The 24,841-nt window shown below is 44.9% G+C and overlaps 1 protein-coding gene across 5 annotated transcripts; it reads left to right on the forward strand.

Annotated features, from left to right (window-relative positions):
* The first annotated feature begins 532 nt into the window (after positions 1-532).
* On the forward strand, positions 533-23,783 carry MTHFSD (methenyltetrahydrofolate synthetase domain containing). 5 transcript variants are annotated; one of them, XM_030581379.1, is made up of 8 exons: positions 533-604; positions 1,589-1,692; positions 3,227-3,340; positions 4,307-4,420; positions 8,501-8,591; positions 9,243-9,355; positions 10,075-10,200; positions 21,602-23,783. In XM_030581379.1, the coding sequence occupies exons 1-8, from the start codon at positions 577-579 to the stop codon at positions 22,106-22,108; spliced, it is 1,197 nt and encodes a 398-aa protein (XP_030437239.1). In that variant the 5' UTR covers positions 533-576; the 3' UTR covers positions 22,109-23,783. The 5 variants fall into 5 exon arrangements, with proteins under 5 accessions (XP_030437239.1, XP_030437238.1, XP_030437241.1 ...); XM_030581378.1 differs by lacking the exon at positions 3,227-3,340 and adding an exon at positions 3,391-3,504; XM_030581380.1 differs by lacking the exon at positions 3,227-3,340 and adding an exon at positions 3,391-3,504 and having other exon boundaries at positions 535-588.
* Positions 23,784-24,841: the final 1,058 nt, after the last annotated feature.

The raw sequence follows: 24,841 nt of genomic DNA on the forward strand, positions 1-24,841 counted from the left end.
AATGCCCAGCTTTTGGCAAGGACATTTTGGCCCTGTTGGAGACACCCATAGGCTCTGGCCTGGAACTAGGGTGCTGGCTTGAAATGGTTTCCATTCTATACAGGGTTTGCAGTTTGGTTCACTGGCTCTCAGCACCCCCGCTATACACATTGTCCCAGTTCCCCTGGAGACACACTTGGGCCAGTGGCTTGAGCAGGAGTGGGCGTGGGAAGACAAAGCGTCTATTCCCTGCACTTGTGCAAGTCCCTTCAGCGGGGGTTCGCCTCCCACCAGCCTGTGAGCTCTGCGGGGCGGGGGCAGGGGGCTGGCTCCCCCGGGGGGTCGTGCAGCGCCGCGCGCTGGGGGCTTCCAGGCGCCACTGCCACCAGCAGACGGGTTGGTTATTGCAGGGGGGCGGGGCGCTTCGCTGGAGAGCCGAGCCAGCCCCACCCCCCGCGTGTCGGTCCGTCCGACTGAGGGTTCTTGTCCGCTCCCGGCCGCCGTAGTCTCTGCAAACACGTGGTGCGGCCAGCTGATGGGTACGGGAGGGGGCGGTACCGGGCAGAGACGCGCGGCGCCTGCCGCTGCTCAGGGGAGATGGAGGCGGGGGTGCGGCTGAGCGCCGGTGGGAACTGCCGGGAGTCCCGGGGGGGGCAGTAACCCCGAGGGGTGAGGAGTTTGGGGGGGGGTAGCGGCTGGACAAGGGGAAGTGGTGCCCCGTATGGGGGGGAGGGAATTGTCCAGGGGAGCAGGGGGTGCAAAGCTTCTCAGTACCCCAGTGCCTGGACAAGGAGGAGTCCTTGTGACACCTGAGAGACTAACAACCTGTGTGGGCAGGGCCGGTGCAACCATTTAGGCGGACTAGGCGGTTGCCTAGAGCGCTGAGGTTTGAGGGCGCCAAAATCGCCCCCCAATTTTTTTTTTAGATGGATGAGCAGCTGCTGCTGCTGGGACAGAGAGGGAGTCTGAGCTGCCGGCGGCAGCCCAGGGGGTCCCCCGGGTCAGGGCGCCGCCACAGGGGGCGGCAGGCAGCTCCCATGGAGCTGCCACAGTGGTGCCTGCGGGCGGTCCAGTGGTCCGCGGCTCGAGTGGAGCTGCCGGTTGTGCCTGCAGATGGTCGGCTGCTCGCACGGCTCCGGTGGACCTCCCGCATACACCACTGCGGCAGCTCCACCTGAGCCACGGGACCAGCGCGCCAGGCGACGAAATTGTCGTCCACCTAGGGTGCTCAAAACCCTAGCGCCGGTCCTGTATGTGGGCATAAGCCTTTGTGGATTGCCCACGTAAATTGGTTATTCTCTCGGGTGCCGCAAGGACTCCTCGTTGTTTTTGCTGGTACAGACTAATACAACTGCCACTCTGACACCTGTCTAATGCATAGAGCATTTTGTGCGATTCGGCAATCTTCCTTCCCTGTAGAAGTAAGTGAAGTAGCTGAGATATGTAAGGGTTACTTTAACCGTGGCTGTCCAATGTGTCCTCAGCACTCTGTTATGGTGAAACTCTAACCTTTATCTCACTGGTCCGGCACTCTGCTGTATATTATATTAATTCATCCTTGCCTTGCCTTTCCTTGATTCTGCGCCTGCTCCTTATTTCCTTTTGTAAGGTGTCTCCAAATGGGATATCCGGACGAAGATTTGGGACTACATGGAAGCAAATAACCTGGCTGATTTCCCAAGACCAGTGCATCACCGGATCCCCAATTTCAAGGTATTGTGCTTTCTCAGAAATGAACAATATACATTCCTGTCATATGCAAAATGAAAAGTTCTCTTGGCTGGAAACCCTTAAAAATGAAGTGGATAAGTTGTATTTGTGAAATATAAATGGGTTATTCCAGTGTCTATCAGAAAATGTTTGTCCATCATGCATCCCAACAGTCTGCACAATTAGTGAATAACCGTAGCATCTGGGATGGATTGGGGGGAAAAGCCTTCAGAATAATAATTGGCAAATATAACTGAAAAACTACAGGGGTTTTGTACAGTTCATATTTGTAAATACTGAATGGGATAATAATATCTTGCTCTTATATAATGCTTTTTATCAGTAGATTTCAAAACACTTTACAAAGGAGGTCACTATTATGACCCCATTTTACAGCTGGGGAAACTGAGGCACCAAGATGCGCTGCCCCAGGTCCTCCAGCAAGCCAGTGGTGGGGCCAAGAATAGAACCCAGGTCCCCTGCGTCCTGTGCTCTCTACCCTAGGCCACACTGTCTATAATGGGCTGCTGAAATAGAGTTGTGTAAATGATGGCAGCTGGAGGTATGTAGAGGTAACTGGGCAGCGGTGGCTGAGCCATGTTTTCTGCATAGGAAAGCCGCAGCCTTAATGCCACCAGGTCACTGGGCAGGGAAAAACGAGAGTGTGGTCAGAAGTGGCACTTAATGTACCTGTAAAATATAGCATGTCCAGCACTAGCATCAAAATGCACAAGGGCACAGAGCCATGGCCATTCTATCAGCCTGCCCAGTGACTTGTTGTTTTGATGTTCTGTCATTCTCAGGGAACGATGGCTGTAGCATTGCATCTGCTTCCAGTGTTGGTGTCCTGAGTGAAAGGAAGCTCTTTCCATTCTCTAGTGCACCTGGACAGTGGATTTGGTCACTAAACATTAAGAGCCGTATTACAACTCTGGCTACAGTTCTGCTCAGGGGAATAAGTAGGTGTAATGAGCCCCCGGGCTTCCTCGCATGGGCTAGCAGTATCCTGGGTAGCAGTACAAGGGGGAGAAAGGCTGCCACCAAGCCACTGCTTCCCCTCCCATGCAGGTGGATGGAGAATGAGTGGGCAGGGGATGAACCCAAAGCACAAGCCTGTGCAGTTGAGTTGGTGCAGGGGGGAAGCAACTTCCCCAAGGAGAGGGCTGGTGTGGCTTTACTTCCTCCTGAAACAAGGGGACCGAGGCACAATTCAGACCCTGCTCTGCTTCTGGGGTAGCATTGCTGGCGCTAGCCCTTATTTGGGGTGGAATACAAGGTGCCAGTTGAATACCCGCTAGTGATCATCAATGAGAGCAAGAGTTGTGGGTACCCAACGCGTCCCCCCCACTTGGATTTCAGTCTGAGTGGTTATGAGTATTTGAGACATCACCAATTTAGCAAGAAATTCTTGGTCTAGCGGGTCAGTGTTAGAAGTAGGGAATTAAATTATATTGCTTGATGGAAGGTGGCGGTTGCCCATCTCAGATTTGGAAGGTTGTAAACAGTCTGATGACATGCTGCTGTCTTATGAAAACAGGGTGCTTCGCATGCTGCAAGCAGGCTCCCAGGTTTACAGGAATTCAAAACTGCCAAGACCATTAAAATAAACCCTGACGCGCCCCAGAAGACTGCTCGCTTTCTAACACTGGAAGTAAGTGCCAGTAGTCCTTTTCCTTTTTAATGGCTGTTCCATTGATGCAGGGGTCTCACCAGGCTTGCCATGCTGTCCGAGAGCTTGATGTATTCAACAGAACAAGGGAGGTTAAAGTGGACCCTGACAAACCACTAGAAGGAGTTCGACTAGTGGCCTTACAGGTAATTGAACCTCCCCTGAGTGAGGGTGATGCAACCCCAAGTGCTTGAGCAGACCACGTTGTCGAAGGGTTCTTGACATTTATATGGCACCAGCCACATGAGAGCTTTACAAATAAGTGTTATTACCACTTGTACAAATGGAGAAACTGAAGCACCCAGCAAGTTGGTGGCAGAGTTTGGAATAAAACTCAGGAAAACCATCCCTCTGCTCTCACCATTAGATACTGTCCCTCCTGTATATACTAGCTGGTACATGACACTTTTCACAACAGAATGAAAGTATTCTCTGTATAGCTGTAAGTCTTCAGGGTGCAGCTACTACAATAGCTGTGGGATAAAAATGCCTCTCATAAAGCCCCCGTGGCTTTGTGTCATGTCGTAATACAGACTTGCAAACGCCTGAACAAATCCAGGTTGAATTCCATCCATACCATTAATGTAACATCTCTCAATATGCCCCATTTCACATTGACTGTCTGGCATCAGCACATGACGGAAACTAGATTCTTCCACTGTCGTTGAGAATGATCTTACATTTGGATTAGTTCACCAATGTCTTGTTCATCTTTGAAATAAATAATCTTCTCTGATTTTATTGTCTTGCTTATTAGAAAGGATTCATTTGCAAGTATTAAGAATTACTTATTTGTACACATGGTAATTCTGTATTTTTGCCCAGAGGAGCATTGGTCTTTGTGCTCAAACACATGGCAGTAAAGGATTTTTTTTCTATATGATTAAAGAAAAATAAGCCTGCCCCCTAATTCTAACATGTAAATGTTGATGGTTCCTATTATCACAGGCAAGGAAAACTTTGTTGGTTCCAACACCGCGACTGAGAACTGGGCTGTTTAATAAGATTGTCCCACCACCAGGAGCAACTAAAGAGATCCTGAGAATATGTGCAACCTCTCAAGTAGGTATCAGAAGTGAGGGGAACTATTTCAGACGAGCAGAGCAGTGGCCTTATCATTATGATTCTGGACTGAGGGTAGAGAGATCTTCACTGTGTAGCCTTGGACAAATCATTTCATCCTTGCATGCCTCTACTCTCGCTCTGTAAGAACAGGGATGATAATATTTCATTTCTGTCCTGTGTCTATGGATTGTAAATTGCTCAATGATGGGCTAGCTCTTGCTAGATGAATGTGTAATGAGCACAGACACAACCATAGCACAAATAACAAGAGAAAAGGCAAACCAAAATTTATTGTTGAGAGTCAGAAAAGTATAGTGAACATTTTTATCCTTGTTGTTTTTCACTTTCATGCACTCCTCCACTCCCCGTTTGGGCCTGGGACTAACACACAGAAAACTATACTCACGGGAATGCAGCCTAACCAGAAGCAGAACGTTTCAGGCCTGTTACCAGATAGCTGGTGCTCACGGGATTTCAGCCCTTGCTTTGCCTCCCCCAAAAGTGTGGATAAGCTTGAAATAAGCATCAGCTTTTTGCATATTCATCTGAACCATACAACTATTTAGAGATGCTCTGTCACTTTGCTCTTTGTTTGGGATTTTCAATTTTTTTTTTAAGCTAAAATTGAAATGGTGCAGAAATATTCATTCTCAATGGCTTTATTTACCTGGATCACTGCAAGAAAGTTTCAGAGGCTGTATTTACACACTTAAAAACCTCACAGTCTGATGCATATTGTTTCTGCCTTCTCTTGCACAGTTGAACTTTTGTGCTTAGAAAATTATTACACTATCAGAGGCTCAAAGAATCCTGTGGCACCTTATAGACTAACAGACGTTTTGGAGCATGAGCTTTCGTGGATGAATACCCACTTCGTCGGATGCATGCATCACCCACAAAAGCTCATGCTCCAAAACGTCTGTTAGTCTATAAGGTGCCACAGGATTCTTAGTCTGGATCTCTAAAAGCAGCAAACACAGCTACCCCTCTGATACTATCAGAGGCTCGTTCATCTGCACAGCTACCAATGTGGTATATGCCATCATGTGCCAGCAATGCCCCTCTGCCATGTACATTGGCCAAACCGGACAGTCCCTATGTAAAAGAATAAATGGACACAAATCAGATGTCAAGAATTATAACATCCAAAAACCAGTTGGAGAACACTTCAGTCTCCCCGGTCCCTCGATTACAGACCTAAAAGTCGCAATATTACAACAAAAAACTTCAAAAACAGACTCCAATGAGAGACTGCTGAATTGGAATTAATTTGCAAATTGGACACCATTAAATTAGGCTTGAATAAAGACTGGGAGTGGATGGGTCATTATACAAAGTAAAACTATTTCCGCATGTTTATCCCCCCGCCCCCCAACATTTCCTTACAACTTCTTGTCAACTGCTGGAAATCAGCCATTTTGATTACCACTACAAAAAGTTTTTTTTTTCTCTCCTGCTGGTAATGGCTCACCTTAACTGATCACTCTTGTTATAGTGTGTATGGTAACACCCATTGTCTCATGTTCTATCTGTTTATCTATCTCTTCCTACTGTATTTTCCACTGCATGCATCCGATGAAGTGGGTTTTAGCCCACGAAACTTATGCTCAAATAAATTTGTCAGTCTCTAAGGTGCCACAAGTACTCTTGTTCTTTTGTGGATACAGACTAACACAGCTGCTACTCTGAAACTAGAGGGGAGAGTATTTTAATGTTTAAAACTGGTTGCTTACTCTGGGTAATAATGTTTATGGTGGTTCATACTTTTGGGGGGGGGAGGGGGCGAAAGTTAGGGGCAGAACTCTTACCCTTTTGACTCTTAAGGAAATGAACAAAAAGCATCCAAATTAACTAATTTCTGTCACTCAGTTGGGGGGGTGGTAAATCAATTCTGAGTGTATTTTTTTTGTTGTAAACTGTAAAGTGGTGCTTTGCTGCCCCCTTGTGTACAAATGTCATATTCCAGAGCTGAGTGAGTATGCCACAGTTTCCTGTATTATTTTACCTATTTCTAGTATTTAAAACAAAAATATTGCATTTTTCAATTAATTGGTCAACCCCAGCTAGAGATGAAGAAAGGAATAAAATTTCAAGACATCAATCCAAACAGACTCCTACATATAATTTGGGGATTGAAAATGTGTGGAAACTCTAAAGTGAGCGTCGCTGTTAAGAGTTCTCTGAACACTGTTATTTTATTAAAACTGTTAGGAGTTGGAAGTTGTACCATATGTCATTCAAAAGATAACTTTCTCTTGACCTGCTGCCTGGTCTCATATCTGACCTTTCTATCACATTAGTGCTATTTTTCAGGCAGACCTGTGCTAGCAAATAAAGTCGTAATGCATCTCTTGCACCTTGCAGTCACAAAATACAGCACAGACAATCCTCAGCACATCTCTGGAAGATAGGCAAGTAAATATTATTTTCTCCATTTTATAGATGGAGAAACTCGGCCACAAAGAGTTGTTCTTCACTGGCTTTATTTTATTCTAGGCTTTAAACATTTTGTTTTTTATTGTGTGTGTCAACCTAAAGTAAAGAACAAAGGTTTATCACCTGGATCAGATGTGTGACAAGAGTCTGCCTCATCCTTTACAAACATGTGACTTACCGTGAGTTAATCTCTAAGTAAATCTATCTAACAAAGACAAAACTACAGAATTGAAACCCCCACATTTTGAGTGCCTCCCATTTTTGGGTGTCCAGGTTGAGACACGTTGGATCTGATTTTTAGAGGTGCTGAGTATCTGCAGCTCCAGGAATCTCTCTTGAACAAATGCTGTGGGGCGGGGGGGGGGGACTGTTCATTACGTTTGGCAGTAACATGTACCTCCATACCCTAGGCCCTGAAGTAGAAGGGCTTGCTTCAGGTATCTCACCTTGACATCATTACATCAGAGATCATAGAATATCAAGGGGTTGGAAGGGACCTCAGGAAGTCATCTAGTCCAATCCCCAACTAAATCATCCCAGCCAGGGCTTCGTCAAGCCTGACCTAAAAAACCTCTAAGAAAGAGATTCCACCACCTCTCTAGGTAACCCATTCCAGTGCTTCACCACCCTCCTAGTGAAAAAGTTTTTCCTAATATCCAACCTAAACCTCCCCCACTGCAACTTGAGACCATTGCTCCTTGCTCTGTCATCTGGTACCACTGAGAACAGTCTAGATCCATCCTCTTTGGAACTCCCTTTCAGGTAGTTGAAAGCAGCTATCAAATCCTCCCTCATTCTTTTCTTCTGCAGACTAAACAATCCCAATTCCCTCAGCCTCTTCTCATAAATCATATGCTCCAGCCCCCTAATCATTTTTGTTGCCCTCTGCTGGACTCTTTCCAATTTTTCCAAATCCTCCTTATAACGTGGGGCCAAAAACTGGACAAAGTACTGCAGATGAGGCCTCACCAATGCCGAATAGAGGGGAATGACCATGTCCCTTAATCTGCTGGCAGTGCCCCTACTTATACAGCCCAAAATGCCATTAGCCTTCTTGGCAACAAGGGCACACTGTTGACTCATAGACATCAAAATGTGACAAGGAAGGAAAGTTCAGGAGAATATGTGGGTAGACAAGCCAGTAATGTCTCTAAACTTCAGTGGTCCCATTTATAAGCTGAAGTTAACACTTGCCTATTTCACAGACATTTTGTGAGGATTAATTTGTTAACAATTTTTAACGCACTTTGTGATCCTTCTGTGACTGGTGCGATGCATTACTCTTTTGTGGCATCTGCCAAGATTTTCAAAAATAGGAGCCTGATGTCAGGTTTCAAATACAAATTTAAGCTGCTCAATAACTAGCTTGGTTTTTGGAAGTAACGAAAAGCCACAGCTTCTGTTGAAATATGCCAAAAGTGTCAACAGTTTAGCAGAAAAATATATTGCAGAATTCTAACTCGCTGGATGCTTGGAGAATAACTTCCCAGACTTCTGATATTTGGCTGTGTATGGGAAGCTACATTTCAGAGCTTGGTTGTTTATTTGGTTTGAGAAAAGGAGGCTTGATTATTTTTGATGACGATGATGTTTTACTGAATTGGAAGTGAAACATCCTTAAAATCATGTTTTTCTTCTTAGGGGGTAAAGGATTACAGTGTGCCTATAGGTCTGGACGCAAAAGTCCAAGTGGACCTGGTTGTTGTAGGATCGGTCGCTGTTTCTGAAAAAGGTAGGGGTAAAGGTTGTTAGACATTAGAGTTGGGGAGGTTTGGGGGGATAGAAGGATATCAATTTCTGTCTCTTATATTTAAGGGTAATCCCTTTCCATGTGAAGCATTAGTGGTCTCACTCTGGTTTCTGAAGGCTGGTGTCTACATTACAAAGATGCCATCACTATTCATTCCCTCTGCTGGGAGTCTGATAGCGGAGTTCCACCAGCCAATGTTGAACTGTCATGAGGGCGGATATTCTCTGCCTGTAGAGATGGTTCCTCCAGGACAAAGCAGAGGCCTGTTGGGTGAGAGGGGCAGCATAAAGGTCATGCACTGCAGCTGCCCGTTCTCCACGTATTTGGGGAGTGACCTCGGTATGGCAGCTGTCAGTGCAGGACCTTTCATCAGCATTACATTCACTTGCAAAAAAAAAAGACAGTCCTCTCTTTATGAAGCCTAAGGTGTCTTCTTCATACTTGGACTAACCGGTACCAACTTCTGAGTCCAGCCTGGTGCAGATGGGCTCTCAGAATATCACCGTGTGCTCAGTTCACGTGCCAGACATCTGTTGCCTTTTTACAAGCATTCTACTTAATTATTGCCATCTCTTGCACTCTACTGCCCTCAAGTGTTAATTAACTAGCTCACTTTTTATTGGTACATTTTAGGTTGGAGAATTGGGAAAGGGGAAGGTTTTGCAGATATGGAATATGCAATGATGGTGTCAATGGGAGCCATCACAGAGGACACCCCGATAGTTACTATCGTGCATGACTGCCAGGTGAGCTGACGAACCTCTGAGGGCGCATCTGCAACCATTCAGTACCTTGCATTATAGGCAGGTATTGAGCAGCCTAGATTAGAACTGGATGGAATTTTTTGGACAAATTATTTGCCCCCAAAATGCAGTTTCAGAATGAGTGAAACTATCTGCAAATTCAGGTCAAATTCGGCTGAGTAAAAAATGAAGCAGTGGCTGGGGGAGGGAGGAGTCAAAATCAAAACGCTTTGTTTCGACCTTTTCAGAAGGAGACATTTCAACTTTTCGTTTCAAACCAACATTTTGTCTCGGAAATCTAGCTGATGCCTTTAGAAATTAAAATAAGATAAAAGGCACCCCGAAACAAAGCAAAAAACAAAACAAAAATACTATTTCGGTTCGAATGAAACAATATTTTTTCAGTTTCTTATTTCAGCGAGGAAATCCCCAAAACTTGAAGCTTTGGATCAACCCCAAACAAATTTTTCAGTTCAGCCCCTGAACTGAAAAAAAATCAAATAGTCACTCAGTTCCAGTTGTAACAGTTAAGTAGTTGCAGAGCAGGACTGACTTGTGTCTAGATCTGGGGTTGTTTCAGTGTAATCTGCTTATCTTGTCATCTTAAGTGAGAGATTTTTGGTATCTGGGAAGCTGTCTGGAATGAAACTTTCCATGCGAAGTCACAGTTCTGGTGGGGTTGTTTTAATTACTTACCAAATTTCTCTTCCCTTTGGTTGTAGGTGGTTGACATTGCAGAAGAGCTGCTTGATGACCATGATTTAACTGTGGATTACATCCTCACTCCAACAAGAACCATTAAAACAGGCTGCAAACGACCAAAACCACGAGGAATAATATGGCATAAGGTAGGCTACTTTCGCTGACGATGATTTATTGGTACCAAATGCTTGCTTCTGAAACTAATGATGTACCTTCTCCTTCTGTACATCATTAATCCTTCTGGAATGTGTATTCTCTGAATATCCATGAGAACTGCATCTCCAACTAACAAACAGTGTATATAGCCAGTGTGAACTGTGGCCTCCTGATGGTGGTGATGAAATAAAAACAAGTAAACAAAGTGGAATCAGGTTGCTGTCTGTTGTATTAGAAACAGTAGGAAGGTGAGGGATGTGTTTGGAAAATGGAAATAAGCAAAGACATATTGTTTTCAGGCGTCTGTGTGGTTGTTGTAAATGATAGTGGCAAAAACGAGACATGCGTTTGCAGGTGGGGTGTCCAATCCTATGGATTTCAGGTTGTGCCATATGGGGACAGATTCTCAGATGGTTTAAATTGTCAGTAAAGCTATGACAACTGACAGGATCTGCCCCACAGAGTACATCTTGCCTCTTGAATACTTGCTGAAGTGGATTCTGTTCCTTTTTTCATGAGACAATGCAGCAGGGAAAGCTTCATGCCATAAATCCAGAGTGGAATGTCTGCTAGTTATCTTTGCAGGAAAAGTAAGTGTATGTTTTATGAATTAGTGGTAGGGATGTTGGTTTTTGCATTGCTGCTAGTGGTTAAGTGTGGCATTTATTTTAAAATAATATATAGATCTAGCTTGTTGAATAGTGCAGAAAGGGATTTCTAAATACTTTCATGCACCAACGTGACGAATCCACGCTGCTGGACTTATGCTGCTGGACTTACATTGATTGATTGCTAATTTGGATGATCACCACTTTTTTCACAGAGATGTTCACAAATCCAAACAGTTTCACAAATGTTCACATGAATGAATTTGTCTGAAAGTTCATATTGGAAAGGGCTTTATTTATAATCTGATTTTTATTGTTTTCCTCTTTAAAAGTCTTAAGTCATCTGACCTGGAGAAGAGCTCTGTGTTACCTTGAAAGCTTGCTTCTCTCACCAACAGAAGTTGGTCCAATAAAAGAGATTACCTCACCCATCTTGTCTTTCTCAAGTCATCCAGTCAGGCAGCAGAAACAACACCATATGCCTCAAGTGACAATTTGCACACTACAGATAATGAATAGCAAATTGTTGTTTGCATAAACTATCCAGGAAATACTTGTAAGAAATTAGTACTTTTGTAGGAGCCAGGATCAGTTGGCAAACACTTTGCCAACCCAAAAAAGGGCTAAAGTTGTAAAGTAACTTATCTGCAACAAATAACTCCACCAACTCTATTTATTTTTCTATCACGGGGGAGTATTCTAACCTGGTTGTGGGTGAGTTACCGAGAGCTCCTTTTGTGTTATTGCATTTCATAATTGAAATATTTCACATGGAGATTTTCTTATACTCAAGCTCATTTAACAGAATTGTTTGAAGTCCCAGATCTTGTGCCCCATCCATCTTGCCAGCATGGCTTTGATCACGTTCTCCCTTCATGTCGGAATTCAGCCTCAATAAATTACCTTGCTAACATTTTCTCTCCACTTCCCTTCGCCAGCTAACTCTGCAAAGGTCTGGAGAAGACAAAATCTCTTGAAAAGTCCTTTAATCTTTGTGCTGCTTTTGACACTCTCGCAGACGAGGTTAGTCTCTAGCTAACCTGTGTATCAAAATGGATGTGGTCTTTGCATTTCTTCTCTTTTCTTCACTTATCAGAGAGAGATTAAAGACCAGCCATATAACAGCGCTTGGGACACAGGCTTAACAGCATTTAAGGCACTTCCATCTGTTCACATTTGTAATGTGCTCAGACATATTTTACCAAACCACACTACCTCTATGCTGTGTCAGAAACCATTTTGTTTTCAGTGGTGGTGTTCACCCTTGGGTGTGCTTACCTGTTTTCCCATCATTGATTTAGTGGGGGATTGGTCCTGCTTTGAGCAGGGGGTTGGACTAGATGACCTCCTGAGGTCCCTTCCAACCCTGATATTCTGTGATCATTGCTTGATTTGACTGTGTTATTACTGTTTGTGTCTCTTATCTCATGTGCTAAGCATGGACTGTGTAGTTTTCACCACATATTAAAACACATCTATTAGGAATGTTTTCAGTAGAACGGCAACTAGTGCCTGATGCTCAACCCGAGGAAGTCAGTGGAAGGGCTCTCATTGACGTGAGTGGGCTTTGGATCAGGCCCTAACTCTACCAAGTTTTTTTTCATGTTTATTCATAACCAAAGAGCTAGAAGAAGAGGGGGGAGGGGGAAGTTATTCACACACACACACACACACACACACACACACACAGCTGTTATGTATGCTGTGCCGTAGAGGTTTGTTGTTTTTGAGGCAAAAAAGAAAAGACGTGGGGCGAAATTTTCAAAGCTGGTGCTTTAATTTAGGCTTCTTGTCCATATTTTTGGCACGTAAGTAAAGGTGACCTACTTTTCAAAAATGTTTAGCTCCCACAGCTCACATGGATTTCAGAGAGATTTTGGAGTGCTCATTTTCTCTGAAAATCAGGCCATTTTAAAGGCTCACTTTCTCAGGATACTGAATATCCTTCTCCCATTGATTCTCCACCTCCCAGGAGCTCTCACCATCTTGCAGGAGCCAGTCCTTGTTTAGGAGCCTAAATTTTAATAAGGACCCAACCTTGATAGTTTTGACCAGAGTCTCTGTCCTGAAGCACTAACAACTGAGGTCAGATGGACTTGAAATGACACAGGAAAAGATTGCACTGGACATGGGGATGGTGGGACAAGAAGAGACTTGGGAAGATATTGAAGACATACTGTACCAAACTGCTACTGCTTGTATAGTTGTACCACTTACGATTCATTGGTGGTAATATTACCCTTTCCTAACACATCATCAGTATTTGTGCTATTAAGACATGAATGAGGACCAAGATCTGAGGAGAGGAGGGGAATATTTAGATTTCTGTTCCTCAGCGTAGTAACAATCATCCATGTTTCTGGTACAGCTAAAGAACTAAATTTCCAGGTTGTTAATTCAGTAGGAACAAAGTAACATGCGTACTTGTTTTTGTTACCTTGTCATTATGGGCGTTTCCCTGTGAATAACTGCTACACACAGTGACTCAGAGCTGGGAGGTCTAGTTAATCTGCAGGTCTTAAAACTACAGGATTTTGTTGCAGCTATTTAAGAGTTTGTCCATAAGCTCATGACTCCCAGTCCTACATCCTTTTCTCCTTTTTCAAATCCTGGCTTTGCCATTGCATTCCTGTATCTCTGAGCAAAAATAAATTAGCCAAGAGGTAGTGGATAAAAGACTCATCTTCTAAACAGGATGTTTTGTCAATGGACTGTAGTTTAAGTGTATTTAGTAAGGGATGTCTGGGAGATGTGTAAATTGCCTTTGTAACAAAAGTTCACCCTTCAGAAACGTGGCTTGCTCATGCAAAGACAACAATGGCTTAAGGGTTTATATAAAGTAGGGTATTCCTGCTTGCAAACACTAGGCTAGGGCTAAGCATTGCCCTGGGAAACGTGCTTAATTTGGTGAGAAGCTGTTAGGCGAGTAGCTATTAGCAAACATGCTCTGTTTTCAGCATTCACACACTGTGCATGTTCTTAAAATTGAGAGGCAGGATGAGGAACTTATTCGTCAAACAATGCACACCACAAAAATTAAAGTTAAATGCAGTGCTCAGACAGGTTTCAGGTTTTCTTACCACTTTGATTACTGGAAAAGTGGAGGAAAAAGTAATGATTCAGATTCTGGTGTAAATTGGCATTGCTCCATGTATGATACCAATTTATACCAGTTGAATACCTGGCCCAACAGATTTTCACCATAGCCTGCGTTCTGCAACACGGTGTGTGGTTGTGGCCAAGATATTTGTTGTAATGAAAATAAATGTGTTGCATGCACATTTCCAACAAGGAAAACATAACAAAATGCTGGGATTGGTATCACAGAAATGATCATTCCATGTCTCTGAAAGACTTGGATCCTTTAGTGGTGCCTGACGGTACACAGTAGGTACAATATGGCTCAATTCTCCTCCACTTACACCAGTTTAACAGTAATGTAGCATTATTCACTTTGAAGAAGCCACTTCTGATTTACACCAGTGTAAGTGTAGCAGCAGCCCTAAACTGTCCTGTCTAAAGTGCTAGGTGCTCTAGAAATGCTTAGTCAGCAGTAACTTCTTATCTAGCTTTGTATCTTTGTTTTCCAAAGGAGCTGTGTATAATGGAAGCTGCTAGGAGCTGAGAAGTTTAGCCATGTGATTCAGGTGCTGACATGGGAGCTGATCCCTCTTGAAAACTGACAATTTATTTAAATGCCACAATGGGAGCTGTTAGCTCTTGTGAAAATCTAGCCCAGTGTCTCTGAGGAGAACCCTAAATGCATGAGGTAACAGTTTTTCTGGTGGCAGCTGTGATCTGTGACTAGATATTTGTCCGTCTTTGTCACAGTTCTTTGCATTTACTTTATAAAAAAAATAAAAGGCACAAAATAACCAGAGTAATTTAATATAATTATATATATTTGAGGTAGTGGAGGGGGAGATGAGAATAGTTAGTGCAAAATAACAGAAATTTCATTCACCTTTTTTTAAAAAAATAGAAAAGATTTAGAACGTATTTATGCTTCTGTTGTTGAGAGTTTGAGAGAGAACCTTTGTCTGCGCTATGCACTTTTTAGCAACACAGCCGTGCCACTACAACCATGCCGCTAAAAGGCACACAGTGTAGCCGCTGTTTGTCGGAGGGAGAGAGCTCTCTCGCCGACAAAAAACTTCCACCCTCAATGACCGGTGGCAGCTTTGTCAGCCGGAGAGCGCTGTTCACACCGGTGTGTTCTGTCAGTAAAACTTTTGTCATTTGGGGGGGGTGTGTGTGTTTTTTTTAACACTCCTGAAGACAAAAGTTTTGCTGACGAAGTTCCAGTGTAGACGAAGCCCCTGACAGAAACAGCAAAAGGATTCCTGCTAAAGAAACAAATTGTGGGGGAGGGGGAACGTTGGTATAAGGTTGGGGGTGAGAGGGAATGTAACTGATAGGGTATGGCTACATTTGGAATTTTTTGAAGTGTGAGTGTAGTCAGAGCGGGTGTAGCGTGCAGCGCTGATTACACTGACGCTTTACAGCGCTGTATCTTGCAGCGCTCAGGGGGGTGTTTTTTCACACCCCAGTTGCAGCGCTGTAAAGTGTGAGTGTAGCCAAGGCCTGAGGGCAGAAATAGCCCTACAATAAGTGACAGCCTGCTTCTGAATCATCGTCCCTCCACCAGCCCCTTATTACTAGGAAGCTATGCAATAAAGGATGTGGGCTGGATTCTGATCCCAGTGTGCACTGGTGTAACTCCCTCAGCACCAATGTAAAGGTCCAATCCTGCACCATTAAAGTCGATGAGCGTTTTGCCATTTGTTACAGTGGTGTAGGATGGAACCTAAATGAGATCAGACTCTAGTTGAAGGACTTGACGTGTAAGGCTTTGGACAACACTGAGGGTATGTCTACATCTACAGTTTTGCAGCCCTGGTTGTTACAGCTGTATTAGTACAGCTGTATAGGGCCAGCGCTGCAGAGTGGCCACACTTACAGCAACCAGCGCTGCAAGTGGTGTTAGATGTGGCCACACTGCAGTGCTGTTGGGCGGCTTCGAGGGGGGTTCGGGGAACGCGAGAGCAAACCGGGGAAGGAGACCAGCTTCGCCGCGGTTTGCTCTCGCGTTCCCTGAACCCCCCTGCAAACCGCAGGGAAGGAGACCTGCTTGCTCGGGGATTCGGGGAACGCGAGAGCAAACCGCAGGGAAGGAGACCTGCTTGCACGGGGGTTCGGGGAACGCGAGAGCAAACCGGGGAAGGAGACCAGCTTCGCCACGGTTTGCTCTCGCGTTCCCCGAACCCCCCTGCAAACCGCAGGGAAGGAGACCTGCTTGCTCGGGGATTCGGGGAACACGAGAGCAAACCGCAGGGAAGGAGACCTGCTTGCACGGGGGTTCGGGGAACGCGAGAGCAACCGGGGAAGGAGACCAGCTTCGCCGCGGTTTGCTCTCGCGTTCCCCCAACCCCCCTGCAAACCGCAGGGAAGGAGACCTGCTTGCTCGGGGATTCGGGGAACGCGAGAGCAAACCAGGGAAGGAGACCTGCTTGATTACCAGAGGCTTCCTCAGGTATGCTGGGATACCTGCTTATTCCACGGAGGTCAAGAAAAGCGGTGGTAAGTGTCTACACTTGATTACAGCGCTGGATCCTCTACACCCGAGACAAAACGGGAGTACAGCCAGCGCTGCAAACAGGGAGTTGCAGCGCTGGTGATGCCCTGCAGATGTGTACACCTCCTAAGTTGCAGCGCTGTAACCCCCTCACCAGCGCTGCAACTTTGTGATGTAGACAAGCCCTCAGACACGTTGTTGAGCCAATGAAATGGCTAGAAGTTGCTACTTGCCCTGCTGCAATTGCTGTGTGGTTCACTGATCTCCTTCGCTGAGTGTATTTTGGAATAGCATCCGCCGCTATCAGTTGTATGGGTTTCTGTGCATCAGCCACCTTTGCTTCCTTTTCGCCACTGCTAGATGCTGGCAGGTTTTGCGACCTCCAGAAAGGGAAGGGACGGGGCATTGCATGGTGCTAACATTCTTTACATTTTCTGGTACCTTCAGAGGAATCTGCTTGGGCAGTTAGGGCCAGATCTACAAAGGTATGTAGATGCCTAAAATTCCAGATAGGAATCTAATCATATTAGGTGCTTCTGAAAACTCTATTAAACACTTAACGCCCACTGGAGTTCAGTGGAAGTTTGTCACCAACTCATTTAATAGGCACTTAGCTGCATCCTTAGGCACCTAATTACTTTGTAAATCTGTCCCTTAGCAAAATTTACTGCTGGGGGAATTCTGTGCCAAAAAATTAAAAATTCTGCACACTATTTTAAAATTCTGCATATTTTATTTGTCAAAATAACACAATGTAATTATGTCAGTTTCAATTATTTTGGTAATTAATTTCAAAATGTCTGTCAACAAGAATGTTTGTAACAATACAGACAACAAAAAAGATTGAGGAAATGTTTTTTGACAAATAGAGTCCTTACTGGGCATATTTATACAGAACTTTGAGTAAGAAATCATTTAAACTACAATATAAAAATGTATTTCCTGCACCCCTCGGAAGCAGTGCAAAGGCTTGGGGGAGTCAAGGGTAACGGAAGAGCTGAAGGAGAGGGAAGTAATTGCTGGGAAGTGAACATGGAGGGTTGCTGGATGTGAGTGGGAGAAGTATGGAACAGGTTTTTGGGGGTAGGGGGTGGGGAGCCTTCTTCATGAAGACCCTGGGAGAGGCTAGGGGTCAATCAGTCAGGCACATCTGCTCCTGTCCCCATGTGGCCCTGCTTCCCCTGCCCCCTGTTCCCATATGGCTCACTGCACTCACTGCCCCCCATCCTCATGTCTCTGCACCCTCACTCCCATTCAGCCCCCGTTCCAGTCTGTCCCCTCACTAGTCCTTCTGGACACCACGGTCCGGGGCCGGAGGAGCTGGCTCCCCTTCTTCCCCCTTCCTCTGCGGCTGGTGGAGCTCACTTTCCCTCAGCAGCTGCAGGAGCTGAGTCTGCCCCTGTGGGCCCAGGGCCAGAGGAGCTGGCATCTCCCACCCTGGCCCGAGGCGTTTGCTCTCCTTGCCCCAGAGCAGTTCTGTGCCCTCCCTGATTGCAGGGAGTGACTGTGCCCCTGCTTGCCCCCCTTTGTGCACGCCCATGACGCAGAGAGATCTCAGAGCCCTTGGCACAGGTGAATAAATTATCACCATTTTACAGAGGGGGGGAATCCTAGCCAGAAGGAGATTAAATGACTTACCCAGACCACCTGCTAAGCCAGTGGCCATCCAAATAGAACCCAAGTCTCAGTTCTGTGCTTTAACCATTAGATGAGGCTGGGAAGTTACTGCACATGTCAAACCAGGAAATGGACAGCTTGGAGGAGGAGACTGTCCTTGGATTCCCTCCACTTCCAGACAAATCACTGCAGCCCTCGAGACAAAAGTAGCTTTTGCATGATTATAATTAGCAACACATTGTCCTACCGCAGAGGAGTTCTTTGGTATTTTACAACAGAGCAGACAGCTGATTTCCTTTCTCCTCCCTAGCCACCCAGCCGCTCCACAAATGGGTTTGTTAGATGCATACACCGAAACCCCAAACTGCCTCTTTCTCTCCCCACCTCCTTTTTTTTTGGTGGAGGAGTTAGAAATTTTGGTTGCACTCCCCCTGAAGTGACCAGCAAGGCTCCCATAGGAATAGGACTACATCCGTTGGGCAGATTGCATTGCCCTGCTCCTGTCATGGGCATGAAACGGGCAGCGGAACGAGGGTGGTTCTTTGGCATGGGCAGGGGTGGGGGGTAGTAGGATATGGGGAGCCATTGTTAAGTATGCATCACCAGTAGGAAGGGTGGGTTCGGGGGGCAGGACAGGATTTTCAGCTATGAGCACTTGTCTCACTTCCACTTGTGATTAAGCTCATCTAGGATATCTCAGTGTGAGATCTACTGGTGCAAGGGGGAAGCTGTAGGGAGCACTTTATAGTGTCCATTGTACTAAGGTATAGATACAACCGCCCAGTCACATGATGAATTCAGAATCCCAGGGTTCATTTGAAAAAAAACATTTCCCTCATGGAAACAAAGAAAAGCTTGAAAACCTGACCTGTGTGTAACTGGTGCGTCCTGAAGTTTGCAGTCAGCCTGAAGCAATAACTCCAAGAGATACAAACTGCCCCATTTAATTTTAACTCTGAAACCTGCTGCCCCCCCAAGGAGAGCTAGGACCATGTCGGAGCTGGGGGTTGGTCCTGGCAGCCGGTGGGGAAGTCCTCTTTGGGGGGTATCCCTGTGGCTCTGGATTGCTTTAATTTGATTTTGTCCACAGTGTCCTGAAGGGTCTGGGAATTCTTTGCCCATCCCATGTACACAGGCTCTGTGAGGAGGTAAAGGTTTGCCCTTGGTAGTGTTGATCTTTCTAAGTAAAGATTCTGGATGCATGTTTTGAGCTAAGCTTGACTTTAGGGTGAAAGAAACTGTACAGTTGGTTCGTGCTAGGCTTGTTTCTGGGTACTGGAGCGATTAGTTACATGAGTGTAGAAAAATGTTTTTCCTTTTTGGTTTAATTAGCATAGAGCTTGCATTTCACATGGACAACAAATGTTCCTAATTGTTGGCCAGGAAAAACAAAGTAAGATGGCTTCAGCCATTTGTCTAATGTCGTATTGCCCGGCTCAGGGGAAGCTGCTGTCGGTTTCAGGAATCTGAAAGTACTTGGCAAAGAAAAATGCATCTCTCCAAGATCAGTAGAGTCATAACTCATCAGAATATGAAAATGGCATGTACTTTTCAGAGTGCTCAGGCTCCCATGGCTGCTATGGAAACATGTACATCTCTGAACTGCCAGCTTGTGTTAGCTTCTAGAAGAATTACGGTACAGTTAAAAAAAAAAAAGTGCTTGTTAAGGGCCTTTAGCAAGGTCAAAACTCACTGGCGCAGCACCTTTTGCTGGTCATCTGGGAATTAGCTCTTTTCCAGCCTCAGAGCGCCCTCTACTGGCCGGTGTCTCACCTGCCCAAAGCCCCCATGTCCCTCTCAGACCCTGGTGCCCTTTACCTTGGGGTTCTGCCCCAGCAGTACCCACACACTCGGAGTCTCCCCTCCCAGGGGAACCCCCTTCCCCTAAGCCCACCTTGCCTCAATGGCTACTGCTGGTCTTCATCCAGCCCCCTCTCACTGGGGCAAACCACAGTCCATAATGGCCACTTATCTTCAGTAAGGGGGTTGGACCAGCTGCCTCCGCCTATCCCCGGGTTACACCTCTTCAGCCTCAGTAGCTGCCTTGGGCCTTTAACAAGGCCTCAGCCTGGGGAGTTGCCAGGCTGGAACTCCTCTTGCCTTTCTCCATCCCTGCTCTGCTTCAGGTACTCTTTTCTCCCAGGCAGCCAGATCCTTTTCCCTCTAAGGCTGGAGAGAGACTGTCAGCTCCTGGCTCACAGCCCCTTTATAGGGCCAGCTGTGGACTGATTGAGCGTGGCCCCAGCTGTGGCTGCTTCCCCAGTCAGCCTCGCCCAGTCCACCAGACCAGGGTAACTGCCCTGCTCAGGGCCCAATTCCAGCACCTTTTACTCCCAACCCATGTGGGCCAGAATGGAGGCAGCCTTTGTTTTAAACTAATTGTTCTCATTCTATCACTGGTTCGTATATGAACTATTAGGCTGAAACAAGAGGAAACCAGGCCTGACTTTTGGTCTGAGCCTGAAAGTAAAACTCTTTGAGGTTCACAGACCTGAAATCCTGCAGAGGCATTCGCAAACCCTGGAGAGACCTGAATTGCCTCTCCTATACCTAGATGGGCCTTGATGCCCCACCTGCTCCCATCTACCACCAGCAACTTCTTGGCCCCTTCCTGGCCCCTTTTCCCTTGTAGATCGCTGAGGTGGAGTCAACAAAGTGCCCTGGCACCCTACTAATTTCGGGGGGCAGATCTCCTGAAAGGTAAACATCTTGCTTGTCCGCAAGCTCATCAACAGTCGAGCAAGCAATGCCCCTTCTCCTTCCAGCTGCTGCAATGGCTTTGCTACAATTCAGAGGCTGAGCCCAACCATGTTATACAGTAACTAGGGAGTTCTTGAGTTTCCTGTAACTCATGAGCTGCAACCTAGGCCCTTTCATGGCCCAGACTGGTAGCATTCAGCAGTGAGAATAGGAGTCTTTCCTGGACCACTCCTGATGAGGCTTATCATAACTGGGGTGTGATGGAGAAAGCGCAGGCCTCGTTCTAAAGACCAGCTGCCCCTAAAGATCCTGGCAAGGAAGGAGATCACCACCCACACCCCACTGACTTTGAGAGGGATGGGGAGAGGAAAACATATGAGGCCACTCAGAGTGCAACAGAAAGGGAGCTGTGTCTGTGATGGGGAGAAATGATGGAAGGGAAATTTTGGGGGCAGGGCCAGGCGACTTGTCAGAGAAAAACGTGAACACAGTTTCGGCCAATTTCCACGAGGGAAGCATGGGGGATGCAGTCCTTGTGTTAGATTTTAACACACATAATTTACATCACATGCAGAATCTTGCATTGATGCAACATTAAAGTTGCAAATCCGAACATTCACAAGTCAGCAAATTCCAAAGTCCAGTAGCTCTGGGTTGGCTGGTTATTTTCTGCTGGATCTGCATTGTGCAGCCTGCATAGTGACTAGTGGTTTTGGTTGCCCTGCCACGTATGTTCATGGAAGTCAGCCACACAGTTAGTAAAGTTTGTTGAATGCTCTGGGCACATTGAAGGGTGATGACCAAACGAGATTAGAGTCTGATCTGACCCTATATGTTGGGTTAATTAAAAAAAAACACACCCTCAAACTTGTTTCTGTTTTAATTTTGTAGATCAGCTATGAGGTGCTGGAAAGAATCCCAATCCTAAAGAATCTTCGCTATAGAGAGAAGCAGGCAGGCAAAGATGTTACCCTGAAAGACGAACATCCAGACTTTCCAAACGCCAGGAAACCAGCAGACTCCGATGAAAATGCCAAGACTGGAAATACAAAACTGCAAACTGAGTCCACCTCGGCCCAAATTGGACATCGTCATGTTGGAAATGATTCTTTAAGTACCAAATCAGAGACACATGGTGCACTCACCACTGTCTATGTAGGTAATATACCTCCAGGCACAAGAGTTAGTGAGTTAAAAAGTGCTTTAAGAGAATTCCATGCATCCCCGTTGCGGCTCAGTTGGCAAGGAGCACAGGGCAGGGCTTTTCTTGATTACACGGATAAAATGACTGCTGAGAGTGTTGTATCCTCTTTGAAAGGCTTAAACCTCAGGGGTCAGACTTTGCGAGTTGAGATGGCCAAGAACCAGAGAAACAAAGGGCAAGTAGAAATCAATTGACAGAGACATAAATATGAGTAGAAAAAATTAGGTACATCTTCATTGTTCAGCAAGAATCCAGCCTAGTTTTTCAAGGATCTCAGCACAGTCTCTAACTTTGTGGACTAAACAGTATCCAACAATAGAATTTAAAAGCCAGCTTTTCTAGCCAATTAGGCATGCAGTTGCACAGCTGATTTGCTGACTGTTTCTACAAGTGTTCATGCAAATCAAGTATTTGCCTATGCAGATGACAAATTGGCCGTTTCTGCATACAGTTACTCAGTTTGTCTTCAGTTGCCAATAGTTGGGGTGCACTAGATAGGTGTGTCATTGTACACACATACACATTCGTTTGCACACATGCCTTGTTTGGAAAACTGCCCCAAGGAATCCATGTACCCACAATTCTAGCCAGATGCCTATATTCTGTCATCAGTGCTGGCAGGGAAATGTACCTGCACAGCTCTGCACACGCATTTAGAGGTGAACTTTTGAAAATCTAGTCTGTGGGATGCAACACTTGCCAGACAGGGCCCAATCCTGTGAGGCGCAAAGGACAGCTGGTTAGGAAAACTGCCCCCTCCGCTCCCTTCCCAAAAAAAGGCATTTTGAGGTTTGCAACACAATGTTGTGACAAATGAGAAAAAATTCACAGAAATGTTTTGTTGAAAAGCAATTTTTCAATGCCGTTGGGTGGATTGTGATTCGTGGGGACAGGGAGGTGTTTGTTTGGGTGGTGGTTGTTTTTTACCATCTCTCCGACTGAGCATAGTCAGCACCTGTTAACTTCACCTGAAACTGACCGTATTGAGCACCCCACAGGGTCATTCTCTTAACTCTCTCTCAGTTTTGTACATTTTATTCTGGTCTGGGAAATAAGATGAATATTGCTTTTCTTTCCAGCTATTTTAGGTGCCTTTTTCATGGGTAGATTGGTATGTAGTATGTGATTATTTTCAAGACCAGTGGGCCTGATTCTTCTGTCACTGCTGCTGATGTAAATTAAGCATAACTCTGACATGAATGGAGTTATATCAGTTTAAAACTGATGGAAGAGAGAGAAGATTCAGGGCCTCTACTGCAAATACTAGTGGAAACTGATTAGGCATAAAATTATTTGAAAAGTTACCAAGGTACCAGCACAGCGTATTCATTCTGTGCCTTCTTATTACCATTACAGCATTGCAATCTTCCTTTGTAGCCATGATGCCAGAGATGGGTTTGAGTACAGGGTGCTACAGGAAAATTTTCCTGACCGGGAGGTGCTAGCTTGTACACGCACACACACACATGCTTTTACAGAATAAAGCAGAATTATGATTTATTGAGTATGGCTTTTATTTTTTGTAAGTTCATTAGTCGTGAAAAACAAGTTGAATTTTGGCTGAACTATCCTTTCTAAACAGAAGCACTTTGCAATTGATCCTGGGCAAAAAGTCAAAATAAGCTTCTAAATGGATATTTTCTTTTTTTAAGTATAGGAGTTGGAAACATTTTTCTTAGCCAGAGGGTATTACTAAGTATATTTTAAGCTCATTATTATGCTTCAAGTGGGGAAGACCTTTCATGCAGTATTAAAGTAAAATGTTCTCAAAGCTGTCTGCAAAAGAGCTCAAAGAAAGCATTGCTTTAACTTTTTGCAGGGCAAACAAAGGAGAGACTCTGAAGAAATAAAATTATGCTCTCGACTGATGACTGTTCCTCAGACTCAGAATTATTGTCAGTGCTGTTCAGGGTGAATTAAAGCTAAATCACTGCAAAGCACTTCTCTTTGCACAACTGGCCATACAAGCAAAATATTTTAAATATGTGGGTAGGGGGGCTGTGTAACAAATTGCAAACATGTTCATTGCATAATCAGTTAAAAGAAGATCTGAAAAGCAAACTAAAAATAATCCAGTATCACTTCTTTCCAAGATCACTGGCAGTTATGTAATGGTCTATCTAATTATGCTCTTTTTAGACTCGTATAACCCCACTGGCATTAGTGAAGATGTATAGGTGTAAACAGAGGTAATGAGATGACCTGGGTAATTACAGGCCCATCGGCCTGATAATGTTCCCATGCGATATTATGGAGTGGCTGATATGAGACTCAATTAATAAAGAATTAAAGGAGGATAATGTAATTAAAGCAAATCAAGGAGGATTTATGAAAAATCGACCCAGTCAAAGTAACTTGATGGCTTTTTTTTAATGTTTTTACACATTTGGTTGATATAGGTAATAGTGTTGCTGTAATATACTTTTGGTTTAAAAAAAACTAGAACAATATAAAATTAACATGGGACACATTAAATGGATTAAAAACTGGCTAACTGATAGGTCTCAAAATGTAATTGTAAATGGTGAATCGTCAGCGAGACACTGTGTTTCCGGGGGGTACCACACGGATTGGTTCTTTGCCTTACGCTATTTAACATTTTTATCAGTGACCTGGAAGTAAATATAAAATCATCATCAAAATTTGCAGATGACACACAAACTGGGAGAGTGGTAAATAATAAAGTGGACAAGTCACTAATTCAAAGCAAGTTGGATTGTTTGTTAAACTGGCTGCAAGCAAATAATATATTTTGATATGGCTAACTATAAATGTATACATCTAAGAACAAAGAATGTATAGGGACTGTATCCTGGGAAGCAGTGACTTTGAAAAAGATTTGGGGGTTGTGGTGGATAATCATATGAATATGAGTTCCAGGTGTCACGCTGGCCAGAAGAGCTAATTCCATCCTGAGATGCAGAAAC

Source organism: Gopherus evgoodei, chromosome 12, assembly GCF_007399415.2.
Source record: "Gopherus evgoodei ecotype Sinaloan lineage chromosome 12, rGopEvg1_v1.p, whole genome shotgun sequence".
Lineage (NCBI taxonomy): Eukaryota > Metazoa > Chordata > Testudines > Testudinidae > Gopherus > Gopherus evgoodei.

What these genes read in the sequence shown, in the direction of transcription:
- MTHFSD (XM_030581379.1), top strand. Translation starts at nt 577, where the DNA reads ATGGAGGCGGGGGTGCGGCTGAGCGCCG. An exon ending in ACCGGATCCCCAATTTCAAG is followed by an intron (nt 1,693 to 3,226) that starts GTATTGTGCTTT and finishes TTATGAAAACAG; the next exon opens with GGTGCTTCGCATGCTGCAAG. An exon ending in CTATCGTGCATGACTGCCAG is followed by an intron (nt 9,356 to 10,074) that starts GTGAGCTGACGA and finishes CTTTGGTTGTAG; the next exon opens with GTGGTTGACATTGCAGAAGA.